Source organism: Netta rufina (assembly GCF_964035555.1).
Source record: "Netta rufina genome assembly, chromosome: 5".
In the NCBI taxonomy this organism is placed as follows: domain Eukaryota; kingdom Metazoa; phylum Chordata; class Aves; order Anseriformes; family Anatidae; genus Netta; species Netta rufina.
Genome location: NC_140128.1, coordinates 54,938,920 through 54,955,834, shown reverse-complemented (window position 1 = coordinate 54,955,834; position 16,915 = coordinate 54,938,920). Strand labels below are relative to the sequence as shown.

The 16,915-nt window shown below is 43.4% G+C and overlaps 1 protein-coding gene across 11 annotated transcripts in view; it reads right to left on the bottom strand.

Moving 5' to 3' along the window:
* MARK3 (microtubule affinity regulating kinase 3) overlaps window positions 1–16,665 on the bottom strand; it is a 62,131-nt gene extending 45,466 nt beyond the window's left edge. The window contains exons 1-4 of one of the 11 annotated variants that reach the window (XM_084287164.1): window positions 16,000–16,663; window positions 13,060–13,800; window positions 8,266–8,304; window positions 2,584–2,775 (exon numbers count right to left, since the gene is read on the bottom strand). In XM_084287164.1, the coding sequence (XP_084143290.1) occupies window positions 2,584–2,775; window positions 8,266–8,304; window positions 13,060–13,065 (237 nt within the window). In that variant the 5' untranslated portion in view covers window positions 13,066–13,800; window positions 16,000–16,663. Of the gene's footprint in view, window positions 1–2,583; window positions 2,776–8,265; window positions 8,305–13,059; window positions 13,801–15,999 lie in introns of all 11 variants that reach the window. The other 10 variants (XM_084287163.1, XM_084287165.1, XM_084287166.1 and 7 more) reach the window with 10 other exon arrangements.
* Between the last annotated feature and the right edge of the window lie 250 nt (window positions 16,666–16,915).

Sequence of the window (16,915 nt, the reverse complement as noted above, 5' to 3'; positions counted from 1 at the left end):
CAAAAAAAAAGGAATTGTCATAAAGTGAAATGGAACTGGACTCTTAAAAGGATATCAGGAACAGACGCACAGATAATATGATAAGATAAGCAGGGTTAAAAAACAGCAAGGATACTGTAGAGAGGAAAGCTTATTCACATGTGACTCCTGAAAATAAGTATTTTATTTTAGGTTTCCATATATAAGGTGGAAAAAGGAACAGGAACAAAGACAGGATAGCTAGCAGGAATGAGTGTATAAGGCAGGAAGTCACAAATTCAGGAAGATGAGTGCTGTCTGAGGCCAGACAGAGAGAATTATCCCAGAATTAAGAGTGGCTTAAAAAAAACAAAAAAAAAAGGCATTCCTGCTGCAAAGATTTCTAACATTATCAAGTGCAAAATGGCAGCATAGGTTTAGAAAATATCTGATAATTTATTTTTAAGGGAGAAGTAAATAGGGCACCTACAAGCCTTGTAGCTGAGCTATTTCTCATCAAATTCTTGAGCTCAAAGCTTGCAGGGAAAAAACAGGGAAAGAGAGAGGGTTAAATGCAACCTACTTTCCTACTGTTAATTGCGCTTGATGGAAACACACCAGGTATGGTTATCTTGACTATCGTAAAAGCTCATTTAGGAGGACACAAATTATTGAACTAGATAAGCTGAAATGTGCCCAGATCAATTAATTAACAAAAGCCACAACTGGGTAAAGAGATACCAGGTTGGAAATAAATCAGTAAGAGTTTTTCAAGGATCAGACTTGTGACCGATCTTGTTTAATATCTGTATCAGTGGCCTTGACATGGGAAGTCAGACCATAATTCTTTCAACAACCTTAATTATTAAGAGGCACTGTCACATACAATGGAAAAGTGATACAAACAACCTTGGAGATGAAAACCAGCAAAGAAAGTGAGATTCAGCAAAGTACAAGGTGCTGTTGATGATCACAACCAAGCCAAACATCAGTGTGCCAGCTACGAAAAAATGTGAGCGCAATCCAAAGATGGATCAGATTAATATTTCTGTAGGGGCAAGAATAAATTAATGACACCAGGGAAATAGTTATCCAGCATGTTGTGAAGAATCCTGGTCACACACATCCAAAATATGAAAACTATCAATAGTTCAGCTAGTAGGAGAAACTTTTGCACATCTCTCCTAGAAATATTGTTTAAAATATCTTCAAGATACTCCTGTAAAAATAGTTTGTTTCCTCCAAAGGAAACCTGGACCAATGGCCAGATCCTTGGAAGTTTTTATGCTCTTAATTGATTGAATGACATCTATCCCATGAGAATTACGGAAACTTCGTATCGAAATCTTTCCAAGTTTTGTCAAAGATTTTACACCATAACTTGATTTGTTGGAATTTCAAACAATAACAAGACAGAGGCCAACACACAGTTTTGCACAAAGAAAAGAAACCATAACAAAATTTTTGCAAAGCCCCAAACAGGCCACATGATTCTCTCCTACACCCATACCTATAAAAACAGCAAAGAAATACTAACCGTGCATTTCCTGTGTTAAGTATCATTAAAAAAGGAAATTTAAGTGGAAAGCAGTTAACTGTAAACTCTATCTAGAAAAGAGCACTACCTTTAACAGCAAAAAACAACTGCTGATCACCAGAACTGACAGCTTAACAAAATCAAATCAAAAATCCCTCTCAGCAACTCCTGCAAAATGATACCTCCTCAGTTCCTCCTATGGATTCCAGGGTTAAAGTGCTGTAGTCAACTACTTAGCTTTCTTGAGATTTTTGCTGATATCAACAAACGTTTAATTAATTAGACACGCTTGTCAAGAATAGGCCAACAAGAAGTTTCTCCCTCTTTTTCAGTATGTAGTGTTGCTATTAATAAGAACAGCACCAAGCTACACCTTGCTCTAACAAGCAAACAGCAATATGGCTCACCAAATCAGAACCATCATTAGGTACAAGTTATTAATTACATTACAGCAGCATGCAGAAACTAATCATGGGGCTGAGTTAGACACTATGAAGAGATACAAGAGAAAGCTTGTCTTTACCACACAACCGAACAGCAGACCCACAAACCAGCCCCAAACAAACTGGGATGTCTTCCCAAGGCAGCCTAGCACTGCAGACACCAGCAGAACTGGGAGGTGTGTGGCTCTGTCCAGGAAATACTGTGGGTAGGCTACTTAGATCAAGAATAATCAATAAGGTGTATTAATTGCCATTCCTAATTTCACCTCCAATACAGCTCTGCAGTGTAACAACACCAAGAAGGAATCTTTCCAGCAAGCTTATTTAATTGCTTATTTAATATATTTAGTTTATTATATTGCTTATTTAATATACTTAGCTTATTTAATATATTTAGCCCTTTTTCAGGAATGGAGGATTTAGCGGAGAATTCAGACTTGCAAATCTGAGACCATTTTCAAGAGGAGTTGTTTTGGGGTCATCAGAAATAGAAAACTGGATTTTCTTTTTACATTTTTTTTCCCTGCCTCAGTGACAGTAGGACCAGTAAGAAGTGCTAAATGTTCACAGACTTGGACAAGACCATTCTGAGAGAATATGCAAACCCACTGCAATTCACTGTTGTTTACACTCACACCACTTTACCTCTCTGCCTGTAAGGATATGCCTTGCCAGCTTTACTTTTGCAAAATTCCCCTTTCCAATCGTTTTGAGGAGTCTGTAATTTCCAATGTGCGGCTGCTCATCGGCGCAGGAAGCTATAGAATTCCTGCAACGAGCTCCGGACCGCCCAGTTCGAGAGGAAACTTCCTGCCGTCCATCTCCGTGGGACGTGTGCTGCAATACAAACATACACAGATAAGGCTGAGAAATAAAGAAAAAGACATCAATAATGAGCAGCATACAACATGCAAATAGATTAACTACTCATTTGAAAAACCCTTCAAAGGATCCAGCTCAAACTTCAGCTTCTCACTGAACTTTGCTGTAAGGTGGACAGGGAGGCTCTCACTTCTTAACACTATTTATTCCACAACCTGGGAAAGAGCAAGTGCAATTTTGGCTGAGCTGCAGGAACAGGGAAGCATTTTTAGCATACACGGAGTGCAGAATCAGAGTCAGGGAACACCGAGGTGTTTGATGTTATCTCCTGTTTGAGTTACTTTGCCCAACTAGAGCAGGAAAGCTTTGTGCAAGGAGACATGAACAAAGCTTTGCCACAAGCAGACAGTAGAAGGTTCATCCTTACTGGACACTTTAGTACTGCTGATAAAATAAAATTCCTCTCTGAGAGGTGTTTTTTCTCTCTTCTGCTGGGATTCTCTTTCCTACAAAACTTAATGACTGAAAATACTCAAGACAGCCTGAGAACAAGGGGAGAAATCTCACCCAGTCTAAAGGAACCTCGGATATTAACAGGCTGAGCATCAGATAGGGAGACCTGAGATGCTGCCTGGAAACTGTTAAGCCCCTTCCACTTAGCTTCTCTGAACAGCTAATAATTGTAAAAAGATTGGGTAGATATCCATAATATTCTTTATTTATTCATCAGATCACATGGCTGGGGTAACAGCAAAGTCCCTTTTCGTTGCCTGGGTGGAAGCCTGTTTCTGAAAGAGCAGGTGCCCCTCGTGTCCCTCAGCTCTCAGCTCGTGCTTGAGGTCTCCGCGCCACGTTCACTAATTAAAGCACTACTCAGAAATGCTCAGTAGCCTGCAAATGTGGAGCAAGTGTTCACTACACAGAGATGACATGCTAAATTTACTGCCATCCCAGAATTCCCGCATCGTGCTGCCTGCCTGAAGACACCCAGAGGAGGTTCAGGACAAAAAGCAGAAGATATCGCTGTTTAATTCTTCCCTCTTGAAACGTTAAGTTTTCCAGCTCTCTCTGCTCGTTCTTTTCGTTGATTATACAGTTCTCTGAAGCAACAGCATTCATCAAGAAGTTAAAGCATTAGCCTCAGTTAAACCTTTGCTACAACCCAAATGCCAAAGCAGCCCTACTTTCTGTCTGAACTCTACCCAAGAACACAGCTCAGTTTAGAAGACAAAACTTCAAGGTTCCTTCAAAACAGTCCTAAGTATTTAGAGGGCTAGTTAAGATGCTATTTGTTTCAGTGCCTTAGTATCAAATACCCCCTTATTTAGAAAAACATCATTATTAGGTATCTGTTACATCAATATGCAACAAGAATACCAATCAATGTGCCCAGTGACCTATTTAATTGCAATATATTATAGGTGGCTTCAACTTTTCTGTAAAGCATCGCCTTTAGAGAAGAGGGTCTTTAACCACATAACCCAGGGTGAGATTATATTGAGCTTGTATTGGCGGTATCTGTCTTGTTATCCACTGGCAGAACCAAGTATGTTTTGTTCCACATCTATTCTACTATGGGAATTCAAGAAAAAATAGAGCAGATACATTAGCCTACAAGACAAGAATGTTCAATAACAGCATTTAGAGGTGATTTCTCCTCTTGAGTTGTCTAAGCATGCTGTCCTGTTTCTTAAGCAAACCCTACATTTCCTATATGACTACGTACACTTTCTGCATTGTACCGTAGCCTTTCCTTTTATTTCCCCAACACTGCAATAGCTCTCTCCCTTTCCATGAGGCCTGTATCATACTCAGCAGCACAGTGTTACCTCCATGTGTCCCGCACTCCCTTCTGTTCTTTCTAATGCTTCCCATGGTGCTTATTTCAGCCCCAAAGGGCCCCATCCAGGTACCTATCCTTCCAACTCTTTTTTGTGCCAGTTGCAGCTCTCCTACTACTGCTCTTGCTGAAACCCAACAGCCAGAACCATGGCACACAGCAGCACCCAGTCTGACAAATCACTGCAGCAAAGGGATGACAGATCAGAACTGAAGAGCCAACAACCATGGTACAGACACAAGTGAAAAAAATACACGCTTGCATGACACTTGGCAAGTTCACAATATTTAATAACCTGATGTAACCTTGTGACCACACACTCTGGCATCTTAAGTTCCTTGGTTTGTTAATTTGAGTGCAACAGCTGTGATCAAATTATTTTTAAAAAGACATTCATTTCATTTAAGAAATACTACGGATAGGAAGGCTACGGCAACTCCTGGAAAATTGTTTCAATAGTTACTATTAAAAAACAGAACAAAAACTGTGGTGCGTATAATGTTTTAGTATCAATCTGGCTTTAGCTTGTCTTTATGGCCTCATTATTACATTGTTACCAGATTTCTACTTCTAATATAGCACTTAATTACTCTGGTCACAAGACCCCTTCACTTTAATAAGATATATATATATATATATATATATATATATGCATATATATATATACACACTGAACTCCCTAAACACACTGCTGTAAGAATAATTAACGACTAGGAAACACTTCTTGTATTTTTTTATTTTAAGTACCATCTCCAATTTTTCCAACATCTTTCTGTAGGTCTTGTGCCAGAACTTGGACAAGCCATGCCGACAGCAGTCGCAAGAGGATTAAGCACAGATTACATCTTCTGTTCAACGCTCTGCTGAAGGGCATCTGTATCTGATCACCCCAAACTAACCCCGACTCTTAAAAAGAGTTATTGCTTCCCAGTCCCTTAGCACAATTTTCATACACGTGAGAAGCCAGGAATGCTGGTACATTGGGCTGTAGTGAAATACAGAGCTTCCTGACACACAGAGCTGCTGATGTGCTCCTGTGATCTGCCATGCTGCCCTATTTAATATTCTAGCAATCTCTATCCTAGTTTTTCGAGCAGCAGTACACAATTCTTCCAAACCACTGATAAAAGGCACAGAAACAAAAAGCGCATCCATAACAAGATCCAGGAGAAATGCAAGCGCTCGATAACAGTTCCTTGGTTTCAATACTATCTCGAGACCTACGACAACTGGGTAAGTGCCTACCAAGCGAGCATTCTCAAGGAGAGGATCGACAAGACCAACTGCCCAGCCGAAGGCACTACTGAAGCCAGTGAAATCCTGTACCAACAACGTCACTGTTCTGCATGCCATTAATGCCAGGCTGGCGCTAGTCGCTCAGGCCATCCTCTCCATCCCTACATGCGGTGGCAAATCAGTGCCAACCCTCTGTGCTTCCCCAAACTGAGACTTCTACCAAACCTTGCGACAGACAACCCAGACAACTCCTCTGCCAGTTCCTTTGGTACCTTCAAGCGTCACATTATTCAGACCAGTTAGAAAAAAAAAGCAGCAACTGCTGATGCTAGATGTGAACGTCTTCTTCCATTGCTACCCCCAGCAATCATGTCGTGCGATGTCCTGTACAGCCGAACTGCTCAGGTTAGAGCCCTTCCACACCTGGGCACGCAGTACAGGCACACATACTTTAGCAAGAGCAAGCCTACCTCCACGCAGGGCTTACTACTTCCTAGCTTAAGCTCCCCAGCATGTGGACTCAACGAGAAGGCAGCTTTTAAACCACACAGAAACCAGAAAACATTATCTGCTGCCTTGTGCTTGAACTAACAACCGTCAGACCTCAGCTACCTCGTGGTGCAGTTCAGACATGGGCAGTGGCTACGACGTATTCCCAACCAAGGAATCTGTGCAGAGACTATTCAGACCTGATCTTACTCATGTTCTACCCTGCATAAACAATACACGTGGTAAAAGACATCCCAGAATCACAGAACTTTCCTACATTAACATATTCCCATACTAACATACTCTGCTGTATGTAGCAAAACATGCCAATTAACACATCTTGGGAGCTTCAGTGTCCTCTGTAGAGGAATGAATTCTTGTGTCCTATCATTTTCTTCGTGCTTTCTAGCTTTGCACTTAAAGGGAAGAATTAACAGCTGTGAGCTTATTTGGACTAGTGTTGATAAATTTAACACAATCTCCTTGTATGGAGGTTTGCATTTCCACCCCAACTCTGATTATTTCTTTTCAAGAATATGACCTTTTTCAGCTGTGTTTCTTGAATATCAAGCTGTGTGTTCCTAAGCAGTTCAGTTCTCTCCAACTGACTTGCTCATAGCTGCGTTCAGCTCTGTAGAAATCTGTCCTTTTACAGGAATTTCTAATTTGGACTTTTATTTCACTTCACGTTAAGTAAATCCATCAGCAAGTCCTTCCTCTGTCAAATACGGAATCATTACGTTGAACAGCAGACAAACTTCCTAAAAACTGCAGAAAATAACTTCCAAGTTTCAACATGGACTTTTATTTATTTATTTTTAACTTATGAAGGAAGAAGAGGGCTTGGTAGCATACGGTACTAAAAGGCATAAACTCAAAACCCAGCAAAAAGTGCTGCTCCCACCCAAATCAGTTTTGAGAAGCCACGGCAGGTAGATGGGAAGAAAACTTAAATGGTGTAGGCAAAAAGTACAAATATAGATGGTCCAGGAAACGTTCAAGTCAGGCACTGGCTTGCACAGCATTTGGCTGTACTTGGCTACTTCCCAGGGTAGCTTCCTCAGCAGCTACTTTGAGGCAGCAAAACTGCCACCACAGATTAACAGTTCCTACCTCGCCCTAAAGAAATAGCAATAGCATCCTCTGCCCTCTTCATCGAGATGTGGGCCATTTGTCTTTTCCTAAGCAGACCCTCAGCGCTGCAGATTTTGCCTCCCTCAACCCACCAACGCCTAGACTCTGCTCAGCCTCGTACTTTTTTCCCTGGTCCACATTTGTAGGGCTAAAGCCTTCAATGAGAAAGGGGTTTTACTTTAAAAGCCTAATATTTAAAACAAGTTTGTTTTTTTTTTTTTTAAATAAATTTCTATACGTTGTGGTAGATGAGCTGCATCTCTTTGGATGTGCATTCATTGTAAGCATAACACTTGTGACACCATGCCTGGGGGATTCCCAAAATACCTCTCTTCACGCAATAGTCAATGCAGGGGAGACTGCTATGCTGCAGATGGGAACTGAAGCAAGGAGAACTGTGTACATTGTATGGCCCTGGGCTAGTCAGTGTCTCTCTTTTTTCTTTTCTTTATTAAGAAAAGTCTTCTGAATTCCATTCACAGCAAGACAGCATGTTCTTCAGCATCCTGGTATGCATCAAGTTCAATTTTAAAATCTTTTAAAGACTTCAAAGACTTTTTTTTTTTTTTGCACATAGTAGGAGGGAGGGTCCTCTAAAAAACAACTAAAAACTTCAAGCCAATGAAATAACCTCTCTCAGAAACACGCATTCTTCCCCAGCCCCCCCACCCCAACCCCACCCTGGTATTACTCAACCCCGAAGGACTCGGAAATGAAGTAAAACATCTCCGCTCGTGAGAGACCTTGCTGCGAGGGAGGGGCTGAGCCCAAGACCAACTATATTTGGAACACAACACAAAACCCACCTTGTCGCAAAAGCCTTCCCCCAATGATGAGCCGACATCCTTTCATAGCCAGATAATGATTAGCATGAAGAGAAAGAAAAAGAAAAGAAAAGAAAGTAAAAAGCAAATGAGGTATGAAGGTGCTGGTAACCGAGATCTCTTTGGCAGGTGTTAGCTTTATCCAGTAACTGCATGTTTAGAGGTTTCTTAACATCCAGAGCATTAGAAACACAGGACAGGGGATGACTAGTGTCAAAGTTCTTCTAATATTTAAGGTGGTGCCAACAGCTGAGAAAACACCTGGAAGAGACCCTCTGATATCCATGTGAAGAGCTGAAAAACATTAAGAAATTAGAATGGCCGAGACATGCAGAAATCCGTGTTTATTGATAGTAAATAGGAAGCGTTCTTTCTAAACCAGGGAAGACAAGCAGCATCAATATTTTTAAAGCAGTACACAATGGTGAAAATTACCTTCTGATCAACCCTTTGAACTATGAAAAATTAATCTTACAAAAATCTGTAGGAACATTCATTACCTTAGCTGTTATCACACTTGTATGAAATGCTATGAAATTATATCACAGAATTTCCTGGAGAGCTGTCAGACTAGCAAGAACCATGACAGTCTCATCAGATTGAGCATTTTTACTTACATTAAGAAAAAAAAATATTTTTAAAGCCTGTCCCTTACAGCGTGAATAATCTAAACACTCCAGGACATGGTGAACATTTGAAACACTGAGAAAATCTCTTCATTACCTGAACCTGGGCACAACATATAAATACATGGGAATTTCTCACCCCCCACACCTTTCATAGCACTCATTTATAGAACAACAAATCAGGACATAAATCACAGGTTTTTAAAACACCAATATATTTTAAATTAAATATTTGAAGACTAATTTCACTGCAGCCCATCCTAATAGTGGACAGTATTTTACTTTGCATTTATCACTGAAATATTTAAGAACACACAGACTGCTGCGTACTACTCAGTGTAAGAGAAAAGAGGTTAGCCCTAAAAATATTCACAGAGGGAGTGTCTTATTGTGCAGATATAGCCATGAAAAAGCACAGTAAGGCATCCTGCAACTGCTTACGAAGGAATTCTACTGGAAAGTCAAAACAAAGACTTGAATTTCTAGTAACCACTGAGAGGGTTCACAGCAGACGTTTTGCCACAACTGTCTAAATACAAATCACTGCTCAGGGAATCCTTAAATCGTGATTTATTTTAAATTATTATAAAAGATAAGAAATACAGGAAAATAATGTAGTAGAAAGATAGCAGGTAAGGATATTTTGTGCTTATCCTGGTTTTTACTTCCCTCCTGCCATAGCCCAGAGCATGAGGCAGGACACCAGGGGAGGTGGATTTTGTCTGCTTATGTTTGTGTAACCAATTCTTTGGTTCCAGCACATATCATTAAAAGACAGCTTTCAAACTGGCTGGCTACATAATCAATCTTAAGGAGGCACAGTCATGGCTTCCATCTCATGAAATTTTAAATGCTGTCTTACAAAGGAAAATACTACCCGAGGTGGCACTCCAGTTACCAGTCCACAAAGGCAGATTTATTCACTGAAGTGATAACCATTACGGTTGCCGGGATCAAGTGGAACAATTGAGAGGGTCAGAACTCAGCAAGAGAGATAAACAGACCTTCTGTGAATGCATTAGAGCTGGTAAAGGGGAGAAAACGCTAATTTGGATGCTTCCATTGTCAGAAGGGGAAGGATTCACTGCCCAGTTCTCAGCCCGTTGTACTCGTTTATTTAACTGGTATGACACTTCATGAAAACGAGCGGCCGCTTTAATTGGGTCATATTTGTCAAACAAGCAGCTTAAAGGGAGAACCTGGAGAGTAAATACCATCTTTAGCACGCACAGACCATACCTCTTGGCACACATGCCCAATTCCCTGCGTGGGGGGAAGGGAGAAAGGAAAGAACGAGGGAAAAAAAGGGAGAAATGTGTCAGGACCAGGCAGCTACAAACCCAGCCGAGCACAGCAACCCACCTCCCTGCACGGGGCAGCCTGATGGAGGCTGCCAGCAGGGACTGCTGCTTTAGAAAGGGAATGCCACGAACAAGAGGCTCACTTGTATGATCCCAAAACCTGCGTGAAGAGCTGAGACAGAGCTGACCCTACAGATCAGGCAGGGACAGGGCTGGTGGAAAAGGCAAGACGCTCCCGTCGCAGATGCGCGGAGTCCTTTGCAGCTCTCCCTGCCACACGCTGCGTTGATGCATTCGATATTGTTGGGTTCATACTCTATGCAGCGTATGAAAGAGGGAATTTGCAATTCTGTGATTAGTGCTGAACCACACAACAGTGAAGAAATCCTGCTTATACAGTCAAAAAGATAAGGCTGGGGCTGGTTTGAAAAGCTTTCTAAAAGCTCTTTTGTTGCTTCACATTATCAAGATCTGACATTTACCATATCTTTCAAGCCAAAGTTTCTTTACTGCTGATTAAAACGGATATTTATTGACATCAGCCGGGGGAATAATAGCTGAAGAGCCAACCATACTCTATCCTTCATCAACAATACTGCCAGCTAAGTTGTTTCCAGAATCATCATTGTCAGTAATTACATGCTAAACAAAAAAAAAAACCTCACGGTTGGTTTTCAAAGACCACACTGAGCTCGCAGATAGAAAACTTTGTTTAGGCTTTATCCCTGCAGGAACAAATTTTATTTGAAAGTTAATTTTTGTTTATATGTATACACACACACACAGAGCTCAACAAGCTGCTGCCGTACGGGCCAAGAATTGTTGCATACCTAAGGGTTGAATCTGGGAGGCTCACTGCAGAGTTATCACAGGTCTACCTTTTATCAGCAGTAGGCACCTACTTGCCATGCCCACTCTGAATATTTTTAGGGGCAGGTGATCTCCGCATTAAGGGGAGCCGACCTGGACAGGCCACAAGCCAAAAAAAAAAGAGGTGACCTCCGTTTTTGATCTGGCTGACATCCACAAGGCAGCATTACTTGACTGAGAAGAGGAAGTTGCAGACACATGCTACTTCTGTATCAGATGAAATGGAGATCTAGAAAGACAAATGCCTCTGCTCTTAAAATTCCTTAGGCTGAAGTCACCTGAGATGTGCAGTTAATGGGAGCTGTCTGCTTACATCAACAGGAGCGTTTCTCAGCTAGAATTAAAACAGAGAATTGGGCAGGTGAGGATATTAAATGATTTGGTAAGAAAGCCTAGAAAGAAGTCTACCAAGTTTAGTGTACTGAAAACCATATTTCCTCTTGTTTATTTTCGTTCAGTAATTTCTGTAGTTGTGTTCTGTTGTGCAGACCGCTTCTAAGGTCACTGTGTGAGTCACATTCGATAAAACATAGGAACACAAAGTCTGAGCTCCTTCTGGGGTAAGGTTCCATAGCTTAGTTTTCTTAGCTACTGAAATAACATTTAAAAAAAAAAAAAAATTAGTTCCCAGAAAGGCAATTTGAGAAAGGTGCACCACTCAGTCAACTCTTTTTAAAACCCCTACTTTAAGTTATCTTAGCCTTTAGGTGCTGTGCTATGACTGGCTTAAAGCAAACAAAACCCAAGTAAGTGTTTCCAGCCTTTCCCACCTGAACTGGTAAATCCCATCTTCTCCTTTGTGTCAGCATTTGCAGCCACACAGAATGGGGATAAAACCACTTTTTTTTTGGAGGATTAGTTTTAGGCAGATCACGGAGCTGACCAGACCTGTTGTACAGCTACATGATAATTACTGCCAACACAAACCACAGGTGGGAAGAGGCAGCCAAGGCTGATTCCTGCAGCAGCCTTACCCTGGTCAAGCTGACAGTGAAACTGAATGATTAAACGATAGAGCACAGATTGTTTAGCAGAGCTGAAGAACAAACCATCCCCCTTCAAGACGTGAAAACGCTAGCAGTCAGTGAAGTGCAGTATCACACCACCTGATCAGGTATTTTTTTTGAGTACAACCACTGCAGCACTGAGCCTATCAGGTATCGCAGGCACTAAGAAAGCCACCAAAACCATTTCCTGCTCTCTGAAAACAATAAAAATAAAATATAAATAATAAAAATAGGGAAAAAATGCATCCCAGATTAACTAGGAATAAAATATGTTTTAGGAATTATTTTGCCACCTTCACTTAATCTAATTCAAAACAGAACTTTTATAACTGGTGAAAAATAAGAGACAAGGTAGCTGGCTCTGTAGAAGAAAGTCTACCACAACTCTTGGCCACAGGAACACTTCCTCAACCCCCTTACAAAAAAAAAAAAAAAAAATCACTTACGGAAGAAAACATTCTGATTACAGATCTATTTGTAACAGGAGAAGTCTGATAAATAATATATAGAATAATGCAAGCTTGTGTACTCTTTGCAAATGCTCTAATGCATTTCATATCTAATTGGTAATAAATCAGGAGGTAATGCTAACCTTCGCAGTATCTTAAAAGTAAATTTTTGAATCTAATCTTTACTATTTTTTTAAATAAAAAATTCAATGAGATACTTTCAGTGCACAGAATCCTTTTGTATAGGCTTGTACAAGCACAGTTGCCATCACACTGGCATTCTTCAATAGCAAATTTTTCACATTAGGCACAGTCACGGAGATAAGAGCGTATTTCAGTCTCGCTTTTACTCAAATTACTTACATTTTCAATTCAGATTGGTCTAGAACTAATATTCAAAGCAGTTACCTTTTCCCCCCAGAAAAACAGCTGTGCAATGAACACAAATTAAAATTAAACTCTTTAGCCTACATTTTTTCTTTTTTATTTCATGCTGTTAAAAAATAAAAAAAAACAAACCAACCTCCATACCACTTGTCTTTCCTTCCTTCTACCTACAGTTCTCTATCGCCTTGCCACTCCTGGATTTTTTCTTTAATGAATATTTGTCCTACAGTCCAAAACCTCGCTCCTTCTGCTCCTATTTCTTTGTCACTGGTTGTCCTCCATCCTGCCGTGTGTGTTCCTCCATGCCTCCTATTATCTTTTGTTCTCCACCATCTATCTTCATTTCCATTGTGTTTCCACACTCCTTCCTCTTCCATCCATCTCCTCTTTTCCTCATCACTAGTGAAACAGGTTTACTCACTCTTCTGTCACCTACAGGTCCTTCTTCTGTATCTACCTTCACTCCTGGTTTTGGACAAAGGAGGTCTCCGCTGCTTCTGTTGCTTCTCCTACACGCCCGATGTCACTCTGCAGATGACAGAGAAGATCTGACCCTCTCCTTCGTGTCTGTCCCCTAAGCAGCCACTGCTGTAAGTGACAACACCAGCGAGGAGTTGTTCCACCTTTGTGGTGAGGAGCCAGCTCGTTTGCAGGCAAACAGCCAGCTTCCAACTGTCCAAGTGTGAAGTTCCGATGATCACAGATCATCTGGGATGCCTTTCCTCTCAAAACCAGGTGACTCGTAGCCAAATTCTTTAATCTCAAAGGCACTAATGGCTTGATAGCTGCTAGTAGCTTTGGGGGAAAGTCACTGTGACAGTATTTCCACTTCAGCAGCGTATGCATGAAGCGTCTCGATAAGAAGTGGCATACACTGCTTTAAAAGAAAAAAAAAATAAATAAAAGTACTGACAATTAGACCATGACTACTTCACAGGAACTGCCAACTGCTGAACGTGGTTAAGTGCAAGCATAGGCAATGATAATTTATGTTCACCATCATTCTGGAGGCTAACTTCATTTTCAGAACTGCAAGTATAGGCATGGATAAACTATGATCAGTACACTTGAATCAGATTCAACACCAGCCAAGGCTTCGTCAGCAGCTGTAACCTTCCCAACAGCGAGAAGGCGTTCAGGGGCTCCCTGACCACAGCCCAAAGGCTGGCTGAATGCTTTGGCACTTCTTAAGCCTCTTCCCACCTGAGCTTCAAAGAGCCCTAGGAGCATTAACCAACTTCTCAAGTGAGAGAATATCAAGGGCTCAATTTACCTGCCAAAAGAGCACATCAAGCTTTGGGGTGGAAGAACAATTACTGGAAGCATCAAGAGTGTTACATTTTGTATTTAAAAAGAAAAAACAGACCCAGGGTAATTTTGTATCCATTTCCAGCTGTACCAGCAATTCAGGCAGACTAAAGGTGGATTTCAATGTAAACAAGGCAGGGCAGGATACATTTTGGTGAATTTGTCAAAACATGTGAGCCTGATGGTCAAAACATGAGAGCCTGCTTTCTGAGGGATACAGCACTGTACCGTGGCATCGATTCAACAGATCTGGCAATTACTCAGATTAATCACTCTCTGTCAATACCAATACCTACAGGTATTCCTGTGGCCACCAGCCCAAATTACTGCAGTTGAAAGATACGCCTTAATCAAAACCTGAGGCTATCCATCTGCAAGCAAGAAAATCCCTGCATGTTAAATTATGGAGATTACCAAAGAGGAGTGCTAGACCAATATTCTGAAGTGCGAACAAGGTGCCTTAAGTGGAGGATATGTAAAACCTAACTTCAAGTGGGAGAACACACAGCTCGTGAGCCGCGTATTTCCTCAAGCACATGCAAAGCCTTCCTACCACCGCGTTACCTGTAGTGGAGTCAGAGTTAACTGCACTGGAGAACCCGATCTGAACAGTTTTTAAAGTGATTTACTGGGTGGCCTCCATGCATGTACGTGGAGCCTGAAAACCTCAGCCAGGCTTGCTTCTAGACTAAAATAATTATCTGAATAAACTCTGTAAAGTACTTTCTGAAGTATGCTGCATCACCTCTCCCCATGGCATAGGAAGAGCCACATAGTACTTTAATTATTTTCTTCCACAAGGCAGGAAGCTCATTGAGATTTTACAACCAAATATGCTTAGCTGGCTTTTTGTTCAATGCAGCCCTTAGCCTGCAGGTTGAATCTAGTGCTAAAACAAATAAAGATCACAGAAGTTAGAGGTGCCTATTATGTCAATAAAATCCAAATCCCTCGTAATGCAGTAATTGTTCCATGCAGCATGTTTTCCAATGCTTTGTCTGGTCTTGTTTTAAACAATGGGGCTACCATCACTTTCCTTGGACTATTTATGGTCTGAGCAATCCAACAGTTTTTCCTGATCTCTAACCAACGTTCACACTTTTAATGTCAGACAAAAACATACCCGAGACCTCACAAAAATCCCCCCCCAGTCCAGTTAAGCATCTGACTTGTAAAAAAAAAAACCATCAGACAGCCTTTGTAGAAAGCTAAACACCAAGTTCACCCATCGAGTCGTTTTTGACCACGGGGACTGACACCTCCCTTCTGCACAGGCAATTACATTTTCCCCCAGCAATAAAAGGATAAATGGTTGGATGGGATGCGCTGGATCGAGGGAGTTTCAGCACAGGAGCCACAACACGGCTCTGTGTGCAGAAAGGGAGGCTCCCACCGAGCCTCATTTTTGGCTGGCTGCTCATGCGGTACAACTATCCCCCCCACCTCCCTTTTTAGCATGCGACCTGTGCGATCACTAATACAGCCTTATAGCCTGGTAAACAAACGCTGATTCCTACACCTTATCTTTGTCTAGAAAAATGAATTAAAAAAAAGAAAAGGGGGGGTGGGATGCTTAATGAGGGAGCCGATTTCGCTAGAAGGCACCTTCTAACGCCAGCCGGGCAGGTGACGAGGCGTCATCCCCGCACAGAGCCCTGCAGGCGAGGCTCCCTCTGAGGGTCCCCCAGCCCCATGGGGCTGCCCCCGGCTCCCCCCTTTTCCCCCCCTGTGAAGCGGGGCCGGCCGGGGGGGCTCCCCGGGCACTCACGTTCTCGGTGTCGCGCTCGTTCACCGTGGGCAGCGGGGTGCGAGTGGACATTTTCCTGGGCTCGGGCGGCAGCGCTGCCGGGGCCGCACACACGCACTGGGGCCGGGCCGGGCTTCTCCTTCTCCTCCTTCTTCTTCTCCTTCTGGGAGCCGGGGGTCGCGGGCAGCCAGCATGAAGCCCCGGGGGGCGGCGTGGCGGCGGCCGAGCTAGATCCCCCCCGGGATCCCCTCCTCCGCCGGCCCCGGGCTCATCCGACGGCCGGGCCGGGCTCCGCGGGGCTCAGCGGCGGCGCCTCATGGGGCCGGCACCGGCAGAACCAGGCGAGGCGGCGGCTCTCGGGGGGCTCCCGAGCAAGCCGGGGGGCTCCCCTTCTCCTTCTCCTCTTCCTCCGTCCCGTCCCCCCCGCGGCCCCTCTTCACCGCTCGGCCGCCGCTCGCATGCCGGCCCAGCCCGAAAGCCCCCGAGAAGGCCGGCGCCCCGCGGCAGGGCGGTGGGCGCCCTCCTGCCTCCCTCCCTCCCCGCCCGCCTCTGCCTGCCTGCTCCCCGCCGAGCCAAGATGGCCGCCCGGCTTCCTCCGCGCCGAGCCCAGCTCCGACATGAACCGGAAGGGCCCGCCCCGAGCCCGGCCGCCACGGGGAGGCCGGCGCCGGCGGCGTGTTGCTAAGGGCGGCGGGGCGGAGCGGGGGCCATGGCGGCCCCGGCTCTGCCACACCTCAAGGCGGCGGGGAGCGGGGCGGTGCTGCTGTGAGGGGACGGGGGCTGCCCCTCCCCGGGCAGCCGACGCCATCCCGGCCCGGCCCCTTGGGGTGGTGGTGGGGGAAGCGCTGAGGGGAGACCTCGTAAATGTGTAAAAACACCTGAGGGGGGTGTTAAAAGGATGGGGTCTGCCTCGCTGCGGTTGGGTCCAGGCATAGGA